The 21,594-nt window shown below is 34.3% G+C and overlaps 4 protein-coding genes across 5 annotated transcripts; 1 reads left to right on the forward strand and 3 right to left on the reverse strand.

The window, feature by feature from the left end:
* The first annotated feature begins 283 nt into the window (after window positions 1-283).
* Window positions 284-2,698, forward strand: LOC118027504 (pentatricopeptide repeat-containing protein At4g20090). Its single transcript, XM_035030888.1, has one exon. It carries the CDS (start codon window positions 845-847, stop codon window positions 2,090-2,092), a length of 1,248 nt encoding a protein of 415 aa, XP_034886779.1. The 5' UTR covers window positions 284-844; the 3' UTR covers window positions 2,093-2,698.
* A 569-nt stretch (window positions 2,699-3,267) lies between these two features.
* Window positions 3,268-7,955, reverse strand: LOC118027502 (putative disease resistance RPP13-like protein 1). Its single transcript, XM_073404608.1, has 2 exons — window positions 6,015-7,955; window positions 3,268-5,566 (listed from the first exon to the last, which is right to left on the reverse strand). The coding sequence occupies exons 1-2, from the start codon at window positions 7,752-7,754 to the stop codon at window positions 5,516-5,518; spliced, it is 1,791 nt and encodes a 596-aa protein (XP_073260709.1). The 5' UTR covers window positions 7,755-7,955; the 3' UTR covers window positions 3,268-5,515.
* LOC140955259 (putative disease resistance protein At3g14460) lies at window positions 4,041-5,424 on the reverse strand. The gene is made up of 2 exons (XM_073407411.1): window positions 5,417-5,424; window positions 4,041-5,343 (listed from the first exon to the last, which is right to left on the reverse strand). The coding sequence occupies exons 1-2, from the start codon at window positions 5,422-5,424 to the stop codon at window positions 4,041-4,043; spliced, it is 1,311 nt and encodes a 436-aa protein (XP_073263512.1).
* A 138-nt stretch (window positions 7,956-8,093) lies between the features above and the next one.
* On the reverse strand, window positions 8,094-15,198 carry LOC118027503 (C2 domain-containing protein At1g53590). Of its 2 annotated transcripts, XM_035030886.2 has the most exons (12): window positions 14,670-15,198; window positions 14,475-14,549; window positions 13,892-14,035; window positions 13,332-13,424; window positions 13,121-13,252; window positions 11,908-12,060; window positions 11,774-11,815; window positions 11,546-11,594; window positions 10,274-10,366; window positions 10,007-10,190; window positions 9,479-9,602; window positions 8,094-9,392 (listed from the first exon to the last, which is right to left on the reverse strand). In XM_035030886.2, the coding sequence occupies exons 1-12, from the start codon at window positions 14,778-14,780 to the stop codon at window positions 8,421-8,423; spliced, it is 2,172 nt and encodes a 723-aa protein (XP_034886777.1). In that variant the 5' UTR covers window positions 14,781-15,198; the 3' UTR covers window positions 8,094-8,420. The 2 variants fall into 2 exon arrangements, with proteins under 2 accessions (XP_034886777.1, XP_073260711.1); XM_073404610.1 differs by lacking the exon at window positions 13,892-14,035 and having other exon boundaries at window positions 14,670-15,197.
* Window positions 15,199-21,594: the final 6,396 nt, after the last annotated feature.

Consider the following 21,594-nt stretch of genomic DNA (forward strand, 5'->3'; position numbering starts at 1 on the left):
TAAATTGATATTAAACACTCATATAATAATTGATAATTTAATATGAGTTATGCATTAATTCCATAATAGTTAATAGAACAAAGAAAAAGAGTTTTTATTATTATTATTATTATTATTATTATTATTATTTATTTTGTAGCTGTAATTATAATTTGTAATGTTATTGTAATTTGCAATTTAAAATGTAATTTTAATTTAATGTGATGAAATCTCCCCAAAACAATGAACAGATTCAAAATATATTAACAATTATCAAAAAGAGGCATTTTGCCTACCAGTTTCATCAAGGCAGTTAAGTGGAGATCTGAATGACGTGAGCAGATGCAAGCTCTTTCTGTTCTTGTTATTGTTGCTGTTTCTCCTTTTCCACTCCTAATAGCATGCTTCTCACTTTCCCAGGCAACAACCCCCCTCCTCCTCCCCCAATTACAACCAAATTAGTATAGAGTCCATCTTTTTTTCTCATAAAAATCAAACACAATGGTGGGGTTTTGGGTGTGAATGTGTATAACAGATAAATGGCTGAGAAGAAAAGGAGACCATTATTTGTTAGAATACAGAAGCTATATATTTAATCTCTATTTCTTTAAAATTCATTACAACCCAGTCCTTTCATCAATTTCTTGCTGCTTTTCAATTTGTTTTGTTTTTCTTTTCAAGAAATAGGTACACAGAGAAGATAGGTAGGCAAGATGGAAATTTCTTTATTAAGAAATAAACTATTCTCGAGAAACATATACTATTGAGGATTATCAACCTCAACACAGATCAACCCTCTCATCTACAAATTCCATTAACTAAACCTGGGCTGGTTGGTCGAGGAAAGGAAGAAGAGGTTACAGACATGATTTCACGTCCGTTTCCTGCTCAAAAATCAGTCTTTAACTATGTTTTAGCTCATTCAAGAACCACTATTCCAAACCCAATTCCTAAAATCCTTCCTTGTTCACTCTCTACAGCATTTCCTTCTTCTTCTTCTTCTTCTTCAATATCATCACAAAATTCTGATTCCACGTACAAATTGACCCACAAAGACTGGTTATCTCCAAATGAAGTCATAAAGATCTTTGAAAATCTGAAAGACCCAAATTCAATAATCTCAGTATGGAACCAATACTCAAAGAGGAAAGACTATAAACCCAATGAAGCCCTTTACACTCAGGTCATAAACAAGCTTGCACAAGCCAAAAACTTTGATGCGATTGAAGACATAATGCAAAAAATGAAACTTGACAAGTCATGTCGTTTATCGAACGATTTCTTTCACAGTGTGATCAAGATTTATGGCCAATTAGCGGGTCGAATCAAGAAAGCAATGGAGACCCTTCTTGATATGCCAAAAGGGTATAACTGTTGGCCTAATGTGAAAAGTTTCAATCTTGTATTGAACTTGCTTGTATCTGCAAAAGTTTTTGATGTAGTTCATGAGGTGTATTTGCAAGCTCCTATGTTGGGTATAGAGATTGATGTTTGTTCTCTTAATATTCTCATTAAGGGGTTATGTGAGAATGGGGATTTGGAGGCTGCATTCAATGTGCTTGATGAATTTCCTGAACAAAGGTGTGAGCCCAATGTGAGAACGTTTTCGACTCTAATGCATGGGTTGTGCAAGAAAGGGAAGGTGGAGGAAGCATTTGGTTTGCTGGAGAGGATGGAAAAGGAGGGTATTGATGCGGATACGATCACTTTCAATATCTTGATTTCTGGGCTAAGAAAGCAGGGCAAAGTTTTGGAGGGGCTGGAGTTGTTGGAGAGAATGAATATTAAAGGGTGTGAACCAAATGCAGGGTCTTATCAAGAGATATTGTATGGTTTGCTTGATGCAGAGAAGTACGTTGAGGGAAAAGAATTTATGGTTAGGATGATTGAGCAGGGAGTTGATCCTAGTTTTGTGTCCTACAAGAAGTTGATTCATGGACTTTGCAAGGAAAGGTTGCTAAGGGATTTGGATTGGGTTTTGAAGCAAATGGCAAGGCAAGGTTTTGTTCCCAAGATGGGAATGTGGTTGCAGATGGTTCAAAGTGTGGTTTCCGTCAGTTATAGTTCCAACCATGTTTCTCTGAGTGAAATTGTTAGTTGTGAGAATATTTGATTCTCACATTGGTTGTTACGGGAGGGGCAGTGACTTTGACGGCAAGCGTTGCACATTAAATCTCAACTATAAGATGGATGAATATGAGCCATGCTCTGTCTGGTTGTCCGTTAACTGGAAATGGAAGTGGAGGGGAGTTGGCTGTAAGGACAAGCTTTGTACATCTTGTTGTGACTATTATGGAAGCAGCTAATGCGAGTTTTGGTTGACGGCCTTCGATCAGAAACTCTTCTAACAAAGACATGAATACGGATCAAAGGATTTGCTTTCTGTAGAATGTGATTCCTGCGCCTGATCAGCTACATGGTGGCATCAATTAACAGAATTTCCTGCAATCAACGAGTTTGCAACGCTTGAATGTGGTACATGATATTGGGATATTTCTTCATTCTCCTGTTGATTTAACTTGCAGATAGAAGCTGAAAATTTGAGTTTCCTCGTTATTTGACGGGGCTTTATGTGGACATTGTAGCTCTTTTTCTCTGCTTAAATTTGCTAATGGATTGAAATATTAGATATAGGAGTCTGATGTCTAATTTAGTCGTTTGGTCTTACTTTGATCTGTACACTTACAAGAAAGAAGTCAAACAAATGAGAGTTTATATCTGTTTATGTACCCGTATTTTAGTGTTTAGCAAATGCGATGATGATATTAGAGGGTTATGCAGCACAATTTCTTGTTATGGAGTTGCCTCCAGCAAATACAGACTTTACACAGCTCAGGAATTGTCACTAAAGATTTTAATGTTGATGCTGGAGAATAACAGATATAAACAACAGGGAAACAAGCAGATGAACAAGATCACCTACTGCACTCAAATCTTTTGGTTGGAGGAAAACAAGATGAAATGAGGAAATAAGTCGTCTCTTACCACGGAAAGATCAGATGATGAATACACCTTCGATGTGTTGAAGGCAATGGCTATGTTTGGTTGACTGCAGAATTTTATGAACTGAAGTGAACTGGGAATGAATGCTAAAGGATGCCAAAGAGAAATATATAACTCTTTGAATCCAAACATAAGGAGTTAAATTCGATGATAATATTCCTCTTCAAGGTGAAACTTTCACCAACCATCTAAAAGCCAAAAGCTTCAGATTCACAAGCACAATTCAAATCCCAAAATGGTTTTGGTCTACAAGACCAAATCGGAGTCCTGCCATCTTTTACCGCAAAACATCAAACGGCAATTTTTAAATTCAGGGGTGTTGGCGAGGTGTGTCTATAATGCAATCGCCAGCAGAATTGCATCAACTATAAGTGCAGATAACATTGCTGGAATCTCAGGATCAAACAAAGAGAACTCAGTATGCAAAAAGCAAGCCAAGTTGAAATGCAAATCTGGAAATAACAGCCCATGAACAAGTACATGATGAGTAAAGGCAAAAACTGGAAATGCCCATTCCTTGAACATAACCCAGGTACAGAAGTTACTGGGTAGAACTGAAGCACATACTTCCAATTTACGAGGCATAAAGACAAATAAACAGCCCAAACTCATTCAACCGACGATACTGATGATGCCCGTCTTCCATACTTCTACATATAAAATTGGTGCAGGAGGGGCAACAATTAACAGCTAGCTACTAGAAAAAGCCATACCCCCCTGTTGGGACCTTGACAATTTAAGGTAAACTCAAATGTTCCCACTGCTTCAAACTTTCAAAAACGAACAACAACAATGTCCTAGCACTATGTGGTGCTCATATTGGTATCAATTGAGAAGGAAATTGCATCCACAAGAACATCAAGGGAAAAAAAATTGTTTGTTTATGTAGGCCAGGAGACTGATATGGTCATGTGGAATAAGGAAACTGGGAAATGGCTGGTATCACTCGGTGCATCAGTTTTCACCACAAACTCCTAGTGCACTCCGGAAGTTGATCAAACTAGTAGTCAGGAATGATAACTCAAAAGAAACGAGAAGTACTGATTATTAGTACCTCTTCAGCTATCCCAGTTGATATCTATGTCTGGGATGTGAGAAATCTTGGGCCAATCTTCTCCTTGATGCAGACACCTTTGTTCCAGTAAAGGGCATTGAGAGATTATTAAAGAAGAAAGAGAAGATGGCAGCCCCTCTTCTGGTATGGATTGGAGATTGGGACAGTGGGAGATTCTCATTTGTGTAAGAGAGGTGAGGTGTTGAAGGCCTTCATAGTCTAGAGATTTCAGATTCTGAAGATCCCAGATACCAAGAGTGATAAGAGTGGTGGGCAGCAGTGTCTTCTCAGGAAAGGATTCTATATCTTCATACTCACCAAAACTGAAATGTGAAAGACATTGGAGAGCTTGCAAATTCCATTCCATACGGCCAGCAATGAGCTTTCTGCAATTCCTGATCTGAAGAGACTGTAGTTTTGCAGGTAAGCCCTCTTCTGGGAATGACTCAAGTTCTGGACAGTTACCAAGTTGCAAAATCTCAAGCGAAGGGAGGAGGGAGTGCATACATTTGGGCAGAGACTTCACATTTGAGCAATTCCATAAACGAAGCAGTGTCAAATCAGGACAAACAGCATTCAAACAACTGCGAGTGAAATTCCCATGAGTTCTCTCATATGCAACAAGGGATTCAAGATTCGGACATTCACTTATTTGGAAACTCTTCAACTTGGAGAACATTTGTAATGGGAAAGACATAAGTGAGCCACAGTTTCTGATTTCGATTTCTTCTAAATTTGTGGAAGGTACACCCATTCGCTCCATTCCCTCAAGTAGGGAGCTTATGGGGTTGAATCCATCAACTCTGAGTCCATGCAGTCCAGAAGGCAATTTAGTTACTAGCACATCACGAGATATGTCATCCAACTTCAAGCTGCAGATAGGCGGTGTCGTTGGAAGTGCAGCTGCGAGCTGTTGACATCTCTCAATCTCAAGGGTTGTTAAAGAAGGAAGATGACTAGGCAAGGCCTTTGATAGGTTAGGACATTCTTTTATGTAAAGCTCTCGGAGAACAGGGAAAGCTCCACCTTCACTAGAAATCCATTCATGCAAATGAGGCATTCTTTCAAACCTTAACTCTTCCAGGTTTCCAAATGGTTTCATGCAACTTCCATAGAACTCAGTACCAATTACAACCACTCCATCGAAAGCTTGGACAACAAGGTATTTTAGAGAGGCTAACTGCCCAAGGGGTGGTAAGCTTGAGCAACGCTTGCATTCACCAAGTGTCAATGACAGGATATTAGAAAAAGAACTGTCCCCCACCCACTCTGGAAATGTTGGACCCCCATAACCAATAATGGAAATGCTTTCCACATTTGTATGGGGTTGTAATTGCTCGAGTACAACTCTTTCATTAGCTGCTGCATCATCAGTATCACCGTGCCATCTCAACTGCAAATGTTCAAGGTGCTTCTTACCCTTCAAATTGGCTGTTAAAGCATCTACAGCATCAACAACATTTTGAAGATTTCAAATTTCTAGTGTTCCTCGAAGATGTTGAAGCTCACCCAACTCTTTAATCCTTGAGCCTGTGTTGATGAATCTAGTTAGAATTCGAAGATTTTTCAAGTTTCCCATCTGTAGTGGCATCTCCTGCAGATTTGTTTCTCTAATATCAAGGTGATGCAAGTTAATTAAGCTTCCCATGTTGGTTGGAAGCTCAGTGAGGTCTTTGCATTGACACAAGATTAAAGTTTCCAAATTGCACAAGCCAATCACAAAATTAGGTAACTTTCTAATCGATGTGCCAAAAAGATCCAAGTACTGCAGGTGCTTCAAGTTGCCAATTGAATTTGGTAACTCGACAAGGTCTTTGCACTCCCGCAAGATTAAGGTTTGCAAATTGTACAGAGCATGGATAATTCTAGGTAAATTTTTCAGTGATGCTTGGAATAAATTCAAATATCGCAAGTGTTTCAATTTGCCAATTGAATCAGGTAACTCTTGTACATAAGAATATTGAGATAGAGATAGTACTCGAAGACGCTTGAGTGTTGGCAGTAAATCATGCATTGCCTCGCTCTCGTTGTGATCAAGCTCCCACGATTGCTCCATGAGTAAGAAAGTGCGTAAAAACTGTTTTTCACAGGTTACCTCAAATTTCTTAAGGTTTCCATGCTTTGCTCTAACATATGATAAATAGCGCGTCTTTTTAGCAAGCTTTAATCCATTGGCATCATCTAACGTATAGCAGAATTCTCCAGATACAAATTTAGCTAAACCATTCATGAGGTCATGCATCACGAAGCAAGATGGATGGCTGCTTGATTGTTGAAAAAACGACCTTGATACGAGATCATTAAAGTACTCATCACCTACTTCTTTCATTTTCTGATTGCCATTGAGTTGGATTAGAAAACCTTCTGCCATCCATAAACGTACCATCTCCTCCTTTCTAAATTCATAATCTTTAGGAAATATTGAGCAATAAGAGAAGCAACGCTTTAGATGTGCAGGGAGATAATGATAACTCAATCTTAGAGCTGGAAGAATGTTGATGTTTTGCAAATCCCACAAATTGCTTCTTAGTATCTTCTCCCACTCCTCCACATCTCTTTTGGACCTTAAGAGACCTGCAAGTGATTTTACAGCTAAAGGCAGGCCTTTGCACTTTCTTACAATTTCTCTGCCAATTTCCTCCAACCCTGGATGTGCACTAGAATCTCCATCATCAAATGCATGTTTTTCGAACAAACACCAGCAATCATCGTCGGTCAATCCCTTCAGATGGTAAGGTGGAACAGTGAAGAGGACTGATGCTACCCTTTCATTCTGTGTTGTGACAATAATCTTACTTCCTTGTGCCCCAAATTTCAATGGCGTGAGTAAAATATCCCAATCGTTGTACTCTGCATTCCAGACATCATCTAAGACAAGCAAGAACTTTTTTCCCATCAATTTCTCCTTTAACTCAAGGTGAAGCTGATTCTGAGTCTTGGTGTCACAATTTTTTGACCCGAACTCCTTGAGGATATCTTTAGTTATCTTGTAAACACCAAATTCTTCCGAAACACAGACCCATGTTTTGAGATCAAACCACTCTTGAACTCTGCTATTATTGTAAACAAGCTGACCAAGGGTGGTTTTCCCGACTCCACACATACCTACAATAGGAATCACACCAAGGCTTCTGCCATGTGCATCATCTGATAATAGCAACTTCACTATAGCTTTGTTATCATTGTTCCTACCGAAAACACCAGATTCATCAACCAGAGAAGTTGTTGGCGTTTTATGTAATGATGGTTTTTCTCCAATATTCTCACCTAAACCAAGGACATCCTTTTGTTCTACTAAATCATTAAGTCTATCAAGGATCTTCTTCAACTTCTCTTTCTTCTTCACGATCCTCTTGTTGAACGGACTACGAGAAGAGAGAAGGTTTCGCAACATAGCAATTTTGTTGGTTTGAGGACCAGCTTCTATCTCTGATCGCAGACCTTCATAAGCAATCTCATCCAACAAGTCATCAGCTTCATAGACAGCATCTTTAAGGTCGTCAAGCCACATTTGAACATCTCGATTAGTAATCTGCTTCTCCTCCGCATCATCCAGCAACCTATTAATAGACCTCATTGTTATCTTCAACTTCATCAGCAGTTCATCGCTGAGCTTTTGTCCCTTGAAGAAATCCACAAACTCGCGAGAAGCCATCCTGTCGAACAAAACCTGAAGAAAAGCTGAGAGAAATGATCCTCCTACCAATGCCCCAGCCATGGTTTCTTGACTTTGCTAAGGGTGTGAATACGATGATGGGAAAAGAAATGAAGTAGAAGAAAGGAGAAAGAAGAGAGCACTAGCAGTAATTGATTGACTAAAGGGAACTTGTTTGACAATTATTGATGAAAGAGCTTCTCCTCTGTTTTAGCAGCCACATTTGACTTGATCCCTTGGGAATTTATGCTGGACCTCTCAAGGATTGGACAGCTGATGTTATTACTTTTTAGTGGTTGATGGTATAAAAAAAAATGAATATATATGGGTAACCTACCCTTCCCTCACCCCAAGTTTTAATTTTTTAACTGGGTGTTGAAATTGTTGAAGGCAAGGGGAGTAGTAAAATCCAAACGTAAGATCATAAGCTTTTTTAATGTTTTTAACTCTTTCACTACACATTCTGCAAAGGCAGGCTCAAAATGAGAAGAACTACCTTCTGCAAAAGAAAGGTTCAGAAGATTTACAAAACAGCTGCTTCTGTAACTAATTTACATATTTGTGAAAAAATATACTACTGTACATTGTGATAACAATGAACAAAACCATTGCTGATAAAAAAAAACACAATTCCTTAGATCTCCAAACTCTATCGATGAACATATTATATAGAGTAACGGTATATGAACTAGTTTGAGCAAACATAATTTTAAACTTTCAATTACTTTTTCACATCTGGCAAGAAGTTTCTTCACTTCTTCCAAATCTTGAAGGGGTCTTAGGGCTTGAGGACTGTGGTCCATTACCTTCAACATCCACCTTGTTCATTTGGCCACCAGAATTTATAGAGGGCTCACTTGGACCACTCTCGATTATATTCTCCATGGGTTTAACAGAATCATCATTGCAAGGGGCGGGGGAGGGTATGGGACTGGAGACAACTGGTTTTGGTTGCGGGGATGAACGAGATTGATCATCAGAAGAGTCAGACTCTGGAAATATGTCTCTTTCTGTCACCAATGATGGATCAGCAGGCGATCTTCTTGATCCTGTTCGAGAAAGTGCATGCTTTATGCTACGAGCAGACTTTTCAGCATGTTTTAAAATACTCCTCGCTATTCCTTTGGCATTTCCTCCCTGGGGGCTTTCTGGACTACTTTTCTCAGAATCCAAATTAACTTCACCCAAACAACCAGAACTCGGCAATGAAAGGCTGTCTTCCACTACAAACTTAACACCAATCTGCCTCTGATCCGTTGCCTTAATATTTTCATAAGGAGATGGAACATTTTCCCCAATACTGCTCAAATTATCCTCATTTTTAGCGTTTCTATGGAATACAGAGCCAATCTTCTGCAAACCACGCTTAAATCGTTTCCTTTTATTTTCACCCTCAGCATTTTCTTCACCACTGCTGCTGTCAATGTTAAGCGGTCCGGATACTGCAGATTGAGAGACGAAAGAATTTGTGGTCTTCCCTTTTCTGGGCTCCCATGTTTGTGGCACTTCACTTCCAGGGTGATGAACCCATATTCCAGTCTCTTCTTGCCCTTCGACGTTGATAGGTTCGAAATTATCTGGAACTTTAGACTTCTCTGGTGATTCAGATGAAAAGGAAGCTCTGTTCGCAGTATCACTTGCGAAGGAGTCCTGTATTTGCCCCTTGGTCAATGTATCCCCATCAAGAGAACAATCACCTCCCTGAATAAATAATTATAGCACAAAAAAAAAATCAGTGCACCATGTAAAAATCATGTTCTCTTGAATTGAACTCTATTGAAAAATACCTGTGCATTCCGTTCCAGAACAGTTATTGCAAGATGCAGCCTCCCCATTTTAATGTTCTGAAGTGGCAACCACATGTCATGCCTCTCAAGATCCTTGAGCTTATTGATGTCAACTGTGCAAACCCTGCAGACAATAGAAGCGTCAATAAATTTAAAAGAATAGAAGGCAATACAAACTAAACAAAATTCAAAGAGAATGAAAAGCAAAGGCTGCAAACAATTGCATGATCCCCACCCCCACCCAAAAGAAAAAATAAGAACTACAAATCCTACAAAAAAACAATTGCTGAGACACACTACTCTGAAATATGAAATGAAATTCTGAAACACAAATGTAGGAACTTGGTGAAAAAATGAAAGTGTATATCTGTATGTGAAATGTACATTTTTACCACACATGTCAATTATTTGGAATCCTCAAAACCCATCATTCTAAGCTATAAAAACAAAATTTTCTCTATTATTCATCACAATAATTCGGCTTATGCATAACCAAACATTTTTAGGGTGAAAAAGTCAGAGACAAACCCAAGTGCATCATCAAACAAAGGGTCCTTGTCACGAACATCAATAGCTAGAACATTAGGTAATTCCCAGGTACAAATGGGGATCTTGAATTCCTCATGCCACTTTGGAGATAGAGTTTTCCTTTGTATCTTTGTCCTGAATCTGAAAGGGCCAAGTTGTCCTTTCACATATGGATCAGCCAGTCCTGAAAAATAGAAAAAAATTATTTTGAACTTATGGACAACATTATGTAGTAAAAGAGATGATGGAAGCAGTAACTAAACCAACCATTTAAATCTGATGGTTTCATGTCAGATGCTTCAATTACTTCAACTTTAGCATAAGCAACGGGTTCCTTCTCATCCACAGAGAACCAATCCTCTGACAAGTAAATACATAGTACGAAGGTTACACATTTGGCAAGCATAAGAGGATAAAACGAAATACAACTTCTAGAACAGCTTGTAGGAGGCCTCCTGATGCTAAAGTATCGAGTATTACCATCACTTGATTTATTAAAACAGAAGATGAAGCTGACTTGTCACAATACATCATCGTAACACTCTGGCCATGACACTATGGTTTTGACTAAAATCAATTTTTTTATGTTTGCTATCTTCAAAACTGTTTGGCAAAGTAGAGGCAGCAATTACAAAAACTTTAACTTAGGACAGTGATTTTTCATCTTAAGTTCTAACCATACAATATGCTTCCAATCTGTGCATGGAGACAGGGTCAGTTCAGGTGATAACAAGTCTTATCAATAGCTTACTTACACATTTCTACTTGACACCAAAAACAAATGCTCTTCTTTTGCTGTTACTTTTCTCTATTTTGTCTCTTTTTTAACACCCTGAATTCTTAGCTCGAAACAGTTTCTTATCCATAGAAAACAAATGCTTACCTACTGGGAGCTCGTTCTTCTTTCTAGAAGCCAACAACCAATAGGTTTTTTCCCTTTTAACATTTATTTTTCAAATCTTCCAATAGGCTTGTATTCTTATTGCAGCAGAAGGAAAACATAAAAGTACAGACTTGATGCGGTATAAGTAGGTAGAAGAATCGTTGTCAAGTTATTTATGATTTTATTAACCCTTTAATTTTATCATTATTTAGGAAGTTTCTGTATTATAGCTTTTTTAATATTAGGAATAGTATAATCACGACTTCTAATTAATGTAGTTCCTAGTTTAGTTAGAACTTTTAGGGCTTTTTGAGTGCCTGTATAAGCACACACTTATTCATTGTATTTGGGGCAGTTTTTTATGATTAAACAAAATTGAGAGTTTGAGTAGTCATTTTGAGAGGTGGATATCATCTGGTTCTCCATCCCCTTTCCTTCAATTTGCTACCCTGCCCCGCATCAAGACTTCTCTAAGTAGTTACATCAGATTTACCCAAAATTATGGCATGAATGTTCATTGTGTAGCAAGAATGAAATTAATTAATAACTGACATTGATTCAAATGTAAAATTTAAAACACCAAAAAGAAAAGCTGAAACTAAGAAGGAATAGGATTCCCTAAATAGTAAATAAAACAGTTCCTGTTAGTAAAATACCTGACCCTGGTGAAACAAATTTCTCCATGTCAACAACTAGCATATTGGGCTGCGAACAAGCAAATATTTGAATCAGCATTTGGATGCTATTGTCGACAGTCATAAATAAAAGAAAACATGCTTATACTCCCAATCAGGAGGAAGGCAAGAGAAGAAACATGATTTGTAAGGGACTGACATATAATCACTTGTAAACTTAACCAAGTATCAGAGTTTAAGGAACTATACCTGAACTAGTGTCTGTTCAAAAGCAACTGACAGAAGCTTGTCCTAATCAAACAAATGTTCAAACAGTATATATAAGTGAGAGAATGGGTGGAACTTCAAGATATCATTCCGCAATTAACTGGACTAAAACTTACCAGCCATCCAGCAATCCCTGGAAGTTCAGTAACATCAAGTCCAGTGGCAAAGATGGGTTTTACAGTCATTTGGAAGTAAGGTGGCTCAGCAAAGCATACCCGCAAACGACCGAGAAAAGGCCAGTTGGGAAGAAACTTCACTCCAATCAAGACCTAAAAAAGAAGGTGTAGATTGAAGTGAAAATATTTCTAATCAGATAATAAAATCTAACACAATGCTCAACATTCAAGTCAGCTACATGATGTCACATTCAAAAATCTTAAGATAATCATTAGATAATCTAACACAATCCTATTGTTAGCATTCTCAAAATTAAAGTGCTCAAATCAGAACAATAAAGTGAAACATTTCAGATAGCATGTAAGACCTAACTGAAGTTTCATGAGGTATACTAAAGATTTTGTTACCATAAAATAGCCTCCTCAGCAATGCCCTTAGTTTAAACAGAGTTAAGAAATGGAAAGTTTAAGTGATATAAATTCTTGAAAAACACTGGTGGACATAAAATGGAAAAGCTGGGAGAATAATTGGAGTAAAGTGGACTCCAGAACTCTTTACAACTATAGGATAATCCATATGGAACAAAGCTATACAAGTGAAGGGAATTCCAAAATTCCATCAGAATTAAAGCAAGGACTATGAAAATCAGCAAGTGAGTAAGTCATGTCTAATAAATTACTCCTTGCATTGAACTTTTACACTCGTCAAACAGTGGCTGCTCTCTGCCAAGAAAATCATCCAGAGAGTGGAACTTCAAAACAACACAACAGAATTTGTTCAATGTGCATTGAGAGAGGAAGAGAAGAAAGGAAAAATGCTTCAATTCATACTATCAAGATCCATGCATAAATATAAGGTGATTGGTCTATTTGTACCTAGCAGTTGTTGAGTTTTCTACCATTTACATCAATGGTACTGTACACTTGAATTTCCGTTTCTAAGAAAGATTGCTGCATGTTCCTTCTTCATTTTGTAAACATGAAACCCCCCCCCCCTCCCCTCACAAATGGAACTTAAAACCATCGCTTAAGTATTGTAGATTGTAATCACATCTTTGGCAACTAAATTCACATATTAGTGTAGTACTTATTGTGCAGTGTTCACTCTATTAAGGTAGCTTTCACACATATTATGCACGACTCTTGATAAAGTAGTTGATCCTGCATTTCTATATCAATTTTGGTCATGAAATAGGAAATATAATTTGTATACCTTCCCTTCTACATGTATCCCTGTCATATGCATCTTTGCCCACATTCCAAATCCAAGTCTTTTCCTTAATTTGACAGCAAGAATTGCACTCATATCATCTGCTGTGCAAAAATTCATGCCCAACTCCAATACCTACATTTATTGCAACTAAATAAACCCCTTGAGAAACAAGAAAAGAAACTCACACCACATGGTGAATGAAGATACATACCAAGTGGTCATCACCAGTAGATTGGCGAACCCTCATTTCTGTGAACAGTGGTGGATTTCTTCCCAAATACATGTGCCGAACCACAGCTTCTTTCTGTGGATGTAGCACACACAATCAGCAACACACACATATTGTATCAGAGGAAATTCTCAGAAGTCATATTTCCAGAGCAAACATGTCAAAGCAGATAACCACCACCCTGGGAGAATGATCAATCAACATGGAAGATGCTAACTTAATAACCTTTCATCCTCTTCTAAAAACGCACTTAAATACACGGTTGACCATAAGAACCTAAGGAATCTAAGAGTGTTCTTTCCAGAAAGAAAAGTGAATTTTCCTCAAAGTTCAAGCTCAGCCTTAATATGAGTATAAAGCGCAGAACGATTATAAACAATACCAACACAAATTTGCCTGGAAATGACTAGTCTGACATGGAACAAAAATTAAAGCACAAATTTAACGAAAACAAAAATTCGAACAAAAAGGAAATTTGAAGCAATAAAAATCAATAAGTACATGAAAGACATAAGTGGAGTGTCAGAAAGTTGAATTCATACGGCGGTCCATGGTTTATACTTTTCCAAGAACCAAGGTATAATGGGAAGCAGAATCTTCTGCGATGCAATCTGTTCCATGCATATGGGCCATATCTTTTCCACGGTATGGTTCAACCATCGCACTGTTTCAGAATCAGTAAGAACCTGAAGACACGGAGGAAAACAGAAAGATCAAAAGAAAAGAAGCACAGCATTAAAGTGCTACAGATTCATCGGAATAAAATCAAGAACCCCAACTTGGCTTCCATGCCAGTAAAGAAGAAGCATGGACCAACAAAAAGTGCAAAAGAGCATTTGACTTTTTTCAACACCAAAAGAAGAGGAGAAAGAAAAAAAAGTGCAAACCGCTTATTCATTTGCAATTGCAACAAAGAAAAACTAAAATCTGGATAAAGTAAAATAAATTAATCTCTCCAATTTAAAGATTAAAAAAGTTGCATGCCTAGAAATAAAACAAGACGATTAAGAAGATTGAAGCTTGCAGTAAACCCAATTGAAGGTAATAAGAAATAACCATTAATTAAACAAAAAAAGAAAGAAAAGGGAAAAAAAATTATATAAGGAAAAAGAAAAGGGGAAATACCCTTTTTTGGTAGGCTTGTTTTTTTTCTTCATACTGCAATTTCCTCCTCAGTTTCATAACATATCTCTCATGAACCTTCGGCAGTGAAGAAAAGGAGAAAAACGAAAGAATCAACAAAAAAAAATCAAGAAACAGGATTGTATCAATCAGATCTTTTCTTGCAACTAACTTGAATCCAAAGAGAAAGATAATTACCAAGAAAAGATAGATGAGAGAAAGAATGAAGGCAATAGGATGGCATCGATTGAAGGAGGAAAGCAACCATAGCAGAAACAGTACAATGCCCGCATGATGAACTATTGACATCTCCCTTGCATCAATTTCTTCTCTTTACTATCACTAAAAACTACTACACAACACAGGAGAAGAGAGGAGAGGAACACGGGGTTCTTTCTAGTTTACTCATTCACAAACTGATCAGCACACAACATTCTCTGCAAAATCAGATAGATCCACAAAAAGGAAACAGCAGAGCAACAGCAACAACAAAACTGTACCCACGAAACAACTCAAGTTAGGCCTTGAGTTTTTGTCCGTGAGATTTGAATTTATAGCAATTTGACAGTTACCACTCACTACAAATCTGTAGCAGATTGCAAGGGAGTTACGACATTATTTGAGAGGCTTTGATCACTAATTACTATTATTCGTGGTTAAACGGTGTCGTAACTATGAAGCAACCGGAGAGAAAGAGGAAGATCCAAAACTTGGAAGTTAACAGCATTAATTAATTAATTAATTAATTAATTAATTGTTACCATTGTATTTTACAACATTGCAAAATCTACCGTGAATCTAAAGGAAGCAAAAGAAAAAAGGAAAAGAAAGTCTTTAAAATTAAAATAAATTAGACTTGGTCTGAATCACGTAACTAATCTATGTAAAATATTGATATTATTAGGGATATAATCCGTTTTCCACTTCTTTATGATCAAATGTTGCTGTTAATTATTGTTTCTTGAATTATTATGGTTTATGGAGCGGTTGAAGACTGGAAGGTTGAGTTGGAGTCGGTAGGATTATGGCTGGCGGGTGGATGCCACATGGCAATACTTCACTGACACGTGTGATGAAATGAAAGCATAAACAGATAAAGCCATGCGACTTGATACATTCTGGCCAATCATCATCGTCTGAGCCGAAGAGCTTTCTGATAATACCGGGAACCGCTAGTCAAAACGCGTGCTTTGTGTGTTTTTCTTTTTCTTTTTCATTTCGAAGGCTTGCACACGGACCAGTATTAGAAAGTGAAAGCTATTGTTCTAAAGACCTGTTATTTTGAATTAACTACGTAGATAGATGGCTCATGCGATGTCTTACAGCCAAAAAAAAAATTAAAATGAATCATAGATCTAATTAGATTTAATAAAATGATATTTAATTATATGATATATAAAAAATAACAGTAGATGCACTAAATTTAAAAGGAAAGTGCGATTACAATGACCTCCACAAAAATAACTCCTGTCAAAAGAAAAAATATTAAGAATCTTGATTCAAATACCCAACGTTAAAAAATAAAAATAAAAAAATAAACAAAAAAAATAACTTCAAGCTAACCCAAATTAGAATGTCAGACGTGTGAACTTAAGTTGTGGGGTAGAAATAATTGTATACAAAGCAAATTAAAAAAAAATACCTAATTCCCAACAATCCAAATATAGAAGGATGAAATTGAAAGGAAAAAAAAAAACAAAATATATAAAAAAAAACATCGATAGAGTCGGGTAATCCTGTCAAACCCTACGAGCTAAATTATGTAATGGGATGACCAAATAGAAGGAAAAATAGAAAAAATAAATATGAAGTATAAATCTTAAACAAACTAAATGTTGAAGGACAAGATAAAAAAAAAAAAAAAAAAAGTCAATCTTAAAAAATTAACCTAAAAAAAAGATCCAAATCAACTCAGGCTAATCTAACAGACCTGCGACCCAAGTCAATAAACTAAGATAAGCTCATAGAAAGAAAAACAAAGAGAATCACGAAACCTAATTTTCAACAAACTCATTGTTGAAAGATGAAATTGAAAAAGAAAATTAATGTAAAAAAAGATCTAAAAAAATCAATGTCAACATGAGTTCAACTTTTAAACTCGTGATCCGGGACATCAGATCGAGATAACCCTATAAAAAAATCAATTTTGATTCCTTAAATCTTAATTATTTTACTTCAACATAATTTTATTTTATTTTATTTAGCCAACCCAATGATCAATTGAACACCAAATATTTTCCTCAACATTGCAGGAACTTTATATTCAGAGAACCAAAATAAACTATCAAGTTAAATCTTAAATAAATGTAATATAAAAAGATAAAATTGAAAAACAAAAGTTGAGTGACTAAAGCAAGGACATGAACTCTTCTCTTTACTATATAAATTAGTCTTTGATTTTATTTAAAAAAAAAAAAAAAGTACTGAACACTTGTTCAAACTTCAAATTTAATCTCAAAATTTTAATTATTTTAAATCAATAAAATTAATTTTTGTTTTGCCAAACCGAGTGATGTAACATTTCTATGACAATGTGAAATCCTCATATGGGGGGCATAAAAAACAATTCACCAAGATTAATCCCAATCAATTTAAAATTAAAAGGATAAAAAAAAGATAAAAATAAAAAAATCCTATAAATCAAAAAAAAAAAAAGGAATGATTATTATAATCCACAATGATTCTTTTTATAGGTGCAATGAATCACTAAGCTCTTTAGTTTTTTTTTTTTTTTTATGATATATTGACATGTCAGTGATGAAACTATCATGATGTTATATATATATATATATATATATATATATATATATATATATATATATATATATATATATATATATATGAACATGTTAGTGATCAAATTGTGATGTTATTGTATAATAAGATCAAAAGATCTATACCATGATCATAATTGATTGTTGAACTTCAACTCACCGACATTGAAAGGTGGTTTGGTTTTATTGATGAACTATGATTATATAAAAAATAAATAATAAATAATTGTAATTAATTAAAGGAAGGATGTGCTCAAAATAAATCGTTTTGCTTGTTTGTCTACGGAGGGGTCCAATGAATTTGGAGTTAAAAGGTTGAAAAGCCCTTAAAAGGCTTGAGATAGAGAGAGGGAAAAAAAAGTAAGATATTATCATAACATTAGTTTTAAATAAAAAAACAATCGAAAGTAATTGATTTTTGAAAAGTATAATGATATCAAACAAGCTCCAAATTCACTTGTTCATACTATATCAATATTATAATATTCATCATAATTTAAATTTGCAATGCCTTCTATCAAATTCTTTATTATAATATAGAGACAAGAAAAAAACTGAAAAATTGATTAAACCGAGAAAACCAAAAGAAAAAATTAAAAAAACTGGACCGTGAAAAAAAACCCGATTAAAATTAAAAAAAAAAACAACTGGTTCAATTCAGTTTCGGTTTTACAAGCCTAAAATTGAAAAAATCAAACTGAACCCAATCGGAAAAAAATCGAGCCAAACTGGAAAAAACCGAGCCAAACCAATTTGAACAAGTTTTTGTCCTAAAAAACCGAACCGAACCAAAACCGGTCGGTTTGAACCAATTTAACTTTTTTAAAAAAAATAATTAATTTAATTAATTAATTATATATATATATATATATATATATATATATCAAACGGAATCCAAAATAATCATTTCTATAGACATAACACATCATATTGATACATAAAGCAATGAAATATGTAAAATAAAGAGATGAGATGATTCATTTCATCCCCTTTGTTTAATTGTCAAAAAAAAAAAAAAAAAACTATAATGTAATGAAGGTCTTATAAAATTTCATTTTATCTCCTATAGTTTTTTTGTTAAAATATTTTAGTACATATATTTTACTTTTATCGAAATTCTTTTTAGTCCTTACAATCTGTCTTTAGTCACTCCAACAAAAACCTTTTTGCGATCTTACCCTTACATCATTGCTTCTAATCATGTAATTGTTCATTAATAAGGTTTTTTTTTATACAAACCTTATAATTTAATAAGTCATTGCAACCTTATAATTTTTTTTTATTTTTTTTAAAATATTAAACTGGTATCTTTATGTGTTTTTTTTTAATAATTTTAATGTGTTATTATCAAAAATAAAAAAAATATTTTTGTTATATTTTTAATTAAAAAACATTTTAAAAAAACTGTTTATATCACATTATTTCAAATACCATTGCATTGCATTATGTTTCATTAAATAGCTTTCACATGGCCTCTTATTGACCCATGTTAAAAGGCTAAAAGTTTAGAAGATTTATAATTTTATACTGTATATCTTATAATTTTAAATATATTAATGAAAACACGTTTTAACTCAAATATTTTAAAATCAGTCACGTCCACAAGCCTGCTTTCAATATTAAATACACAATTAGTTTGGTTGGTAATATTGCTATCTCCATTGGAGCTAAACTAGATTATAAAACTATTATAACCTTATCAATAAAAAGTCAATGTAAATTATAAAGTTTAATTTCTAATAAAACTAATATTAAAAGATGAAATTGAAAAAAAAAATCAATTAAAAATATAACAAAAAAAATATCATGGATCAAGTCAAGTTAATCTGTCAAAATCACGATTCGAGTAATGAGATTAAGATAATCTAATAGAAAAAAATTAAAACAAATTATGAAACTTAATTCTCAATTAATTTAATGTTGAAAGATGAAATTAAAAATAATTAATTAAAAGCATAATATAAAAAAATTACCTGAGTCCACTTGAGATAACTCGCCAAATTAGTTATTCAAGTTATGAGACGGAGATAATCTCATAAAAAATAAACCGAAACAAATCACGAAACTTAATCTCAATTAACCTAATATTAAAAGATGGAATTAAAAATAAAAAATCAATAAAAAAAAGGAAAAACAAATTAGTCAACTAAATTAACTCGTCAAAACCCGCAGTTCAGATCAAGAGATTAGGATAACATAAAAATAAATTGAAAAAACAATCATGAAGTTCAATCTTCAGTAAACTTAATATTAAATATTAAAACTAAAATAAAAAATAAATAAATTAGAAAAAAAAAGAATAAAAGCCTAAAAAAATAAAAAAAATATTTTAATAAATAGTGTTATGTAAAGAGAGTATAATGATATCCTCTTATCTTTTTTTTTTTTGTTAAAGAAAAAAATTAAAAATATATATAGATTAGAAAAAATTAAATAAAAAAACAAGGTAAAAAATATTTTAATTAATATCATTTGTCAGAAAAAGTAAAACAAAATCCTTTTTTTTTTGTTATTTTTTTTTTATGAATATTGTAAAAAAAAATATAACCATCTCTAAAAGCATGGTAGTTGAATACCGATGCATTCTTTTTTATTCAAAGCAACTGAATACTGGATAATTATATATTAATTGGTTTTGATTTTAAATTCAAAGTCAACAAACGTCCATAAATTTTCAGCTGTCCTAATTTCTCCAAATGCACTCAAAATTATAGATGCAAGATTTGCTTGGATTGAGGAAATTTCCACGTGGTCCCTTTCAGGTCTGCTACGCTTCCCCCACGTCTTCCCTCTTCTGAATTACTCTTTCGCCGTCGGCAAAGGAATTAAGATCTCATGCGGCATAAACAGCCATTGTCGTCGCTGCCAGACTGCTCGTCATCCAATCACCTTATGCTGTAAGTTGTGGCTTCCAACGTGGCAAGAAACAGTTGGGTCTCTTAGGAAGTACACGAGATTACAGGTGTGCTCTCCAACTGTACAAAATCAAAGCTCATCTTGAATAACCATGGCTGTCCAGGGGCCCCACCCTCCTACTGTTTCAGGTACACGTTTTGAACACTCTGTTGGTGGATCACAGGCTACAAATATCTCCAACGCTTAGGCTTATGTCTGCCATGGAATATGGATACGGATGGGCCCAGTGGATAATATGAACGTTGAACTTGAAGATACTTTCTTTCCGCCCTTTTCTTTTTTGCTTGTTGATAATTAATTAATTGATATTATTTAGGCTACTTTTAATTGATAATTAAGTAATCTCTTTGACCTTAGGGTATAACCTCCCATTTGTTTTTACTTGATTTATCGATTTTTTTTATATAAAAAAAAACACTTTTCCAAACTTGTAAAGGTAGCGCATGTGAAATCTTTTTTTTTTTAAATAGCATAGTTAATAGGTTGTGATATTAAAATTGGTCACAACACATTAATTTTAAAACTACGTCTTTCATATATATTTTTTTATTAGTATGAGCTAAAAGCCCAATTTATTATTGCTATCCTTCTAAGTCCAACCCTTGTATTTTTTTTAAATATTGAGTTTAATTGTGAAAAATTAAGTTTAATTTTCACGTTTATATTTCATATTACCATCTTATGTTTTCGTGGTACTTTACTTTTTATGACAAATACATATATTAGTTTACACAAAATTTAACAATAGCACAAATAATAAGTATCTTTACCATTAAAGATAAACAATAATGCACATTACCAAAAGTATAATATATAAGATAATGATTATCTTTTTTTTTTTATGCAAGAAAATTGTTGTTCTCATAAGTGAGGTATGGACATGTACACTAAATAGACTAGAATGACAATTCCATATATAGAGATCACATATGTTTATGGAAAGATTCACGTAATAGTTGCGTAACTGATCCTTAGACTTTAAATCACTAGGTTATTTTATATAAAAAATGTTATGCTTTGATCCTAACTACACATTATCTTAATCAAGGTAACATCAACTATATAAAATTATTTTAGTGATCAAAAGATGATTCATCACCCTAGGTGTATTAGAAAAAAAGTTTCACATGTTCTTAAATAATATTAACCATGAAATCCTCGTGCAAGGTGGAATGATATTTAAAAAAAGTTTTAAATCTTATTAAAAATATCAATGACTATGGTATTGAGAACAAATATGATTTGATATAGCAAACATATTTTATGCTTAAATATCTATATTATAACATTCTTGATGAAGATGTAATAACTATAATGATAACATTCAAGGCATATCAATCAAAACCAATGTTATTTCAAGGAGGGATAGTAATATATTTCAAGGAGTGCCTCAAATATCCTCCAGTCCTTGAAATCTTACAAGATCTTACGAG

This window comes from Populus alba, chromosome 1 (genome assembly GCF_005239225.2).
Source record: "Populus alba chromosome 1, ASM523922v2, whole genome shotgun sequence".
NCBI lineage: Eukaryota > Viridiplantae > Streptophyta > Magnoliopsida > Malpighiales > Salicaceae > Populus > Populus alba.

Excerpts from the sequence above, each read along its gene's own strand:
- LOC118027504 (XM_035030888.1), top strand. The coding sequence starts at position 845 with ATGATTTCACGTCCGTTTCCTGCTCAAAAATCAGTCTTTAACTATGTT.
- LOC118027502 (XM_073404608.1), bottom strand. The coding sequence starts at position 7,754 with ATGGCTGGGGCATTGGTAGGAGGATCATTTCTCTCAGCTTTTCTTCAG. Across the intron at positions 5,567-6,014 it reads CAACACTCAAGCGTCTTCGA|GCTCAAGGATTAAAGAGTTG; the intron begins GTACTATCTCTA and ends TCATCAACACAG.
- LOC118027503 (XM_035030886.2), bottom strand. The coding sequence starts at position 14,780 with ATGTCAATAGTTCATCATGCGGGCATTGTACTGTTTCTGCTATGGTTG. Across the intron at positions 13,425-13,891 it reads AGTATAAACCATGGACCGCC|AAAGAAGCTGTGGTTCGGCA; the intron begins GTATGAATTCAA and ends CTACATCCACAG. Across the intron at positions 11,816-11,907 it reads CAGGGATTGCTGGATGGCTG|GACAAGCTTCTGTCAGTTGC; the intron begins GTAAGTTTTAGT and ends TTGTTTGATTAG.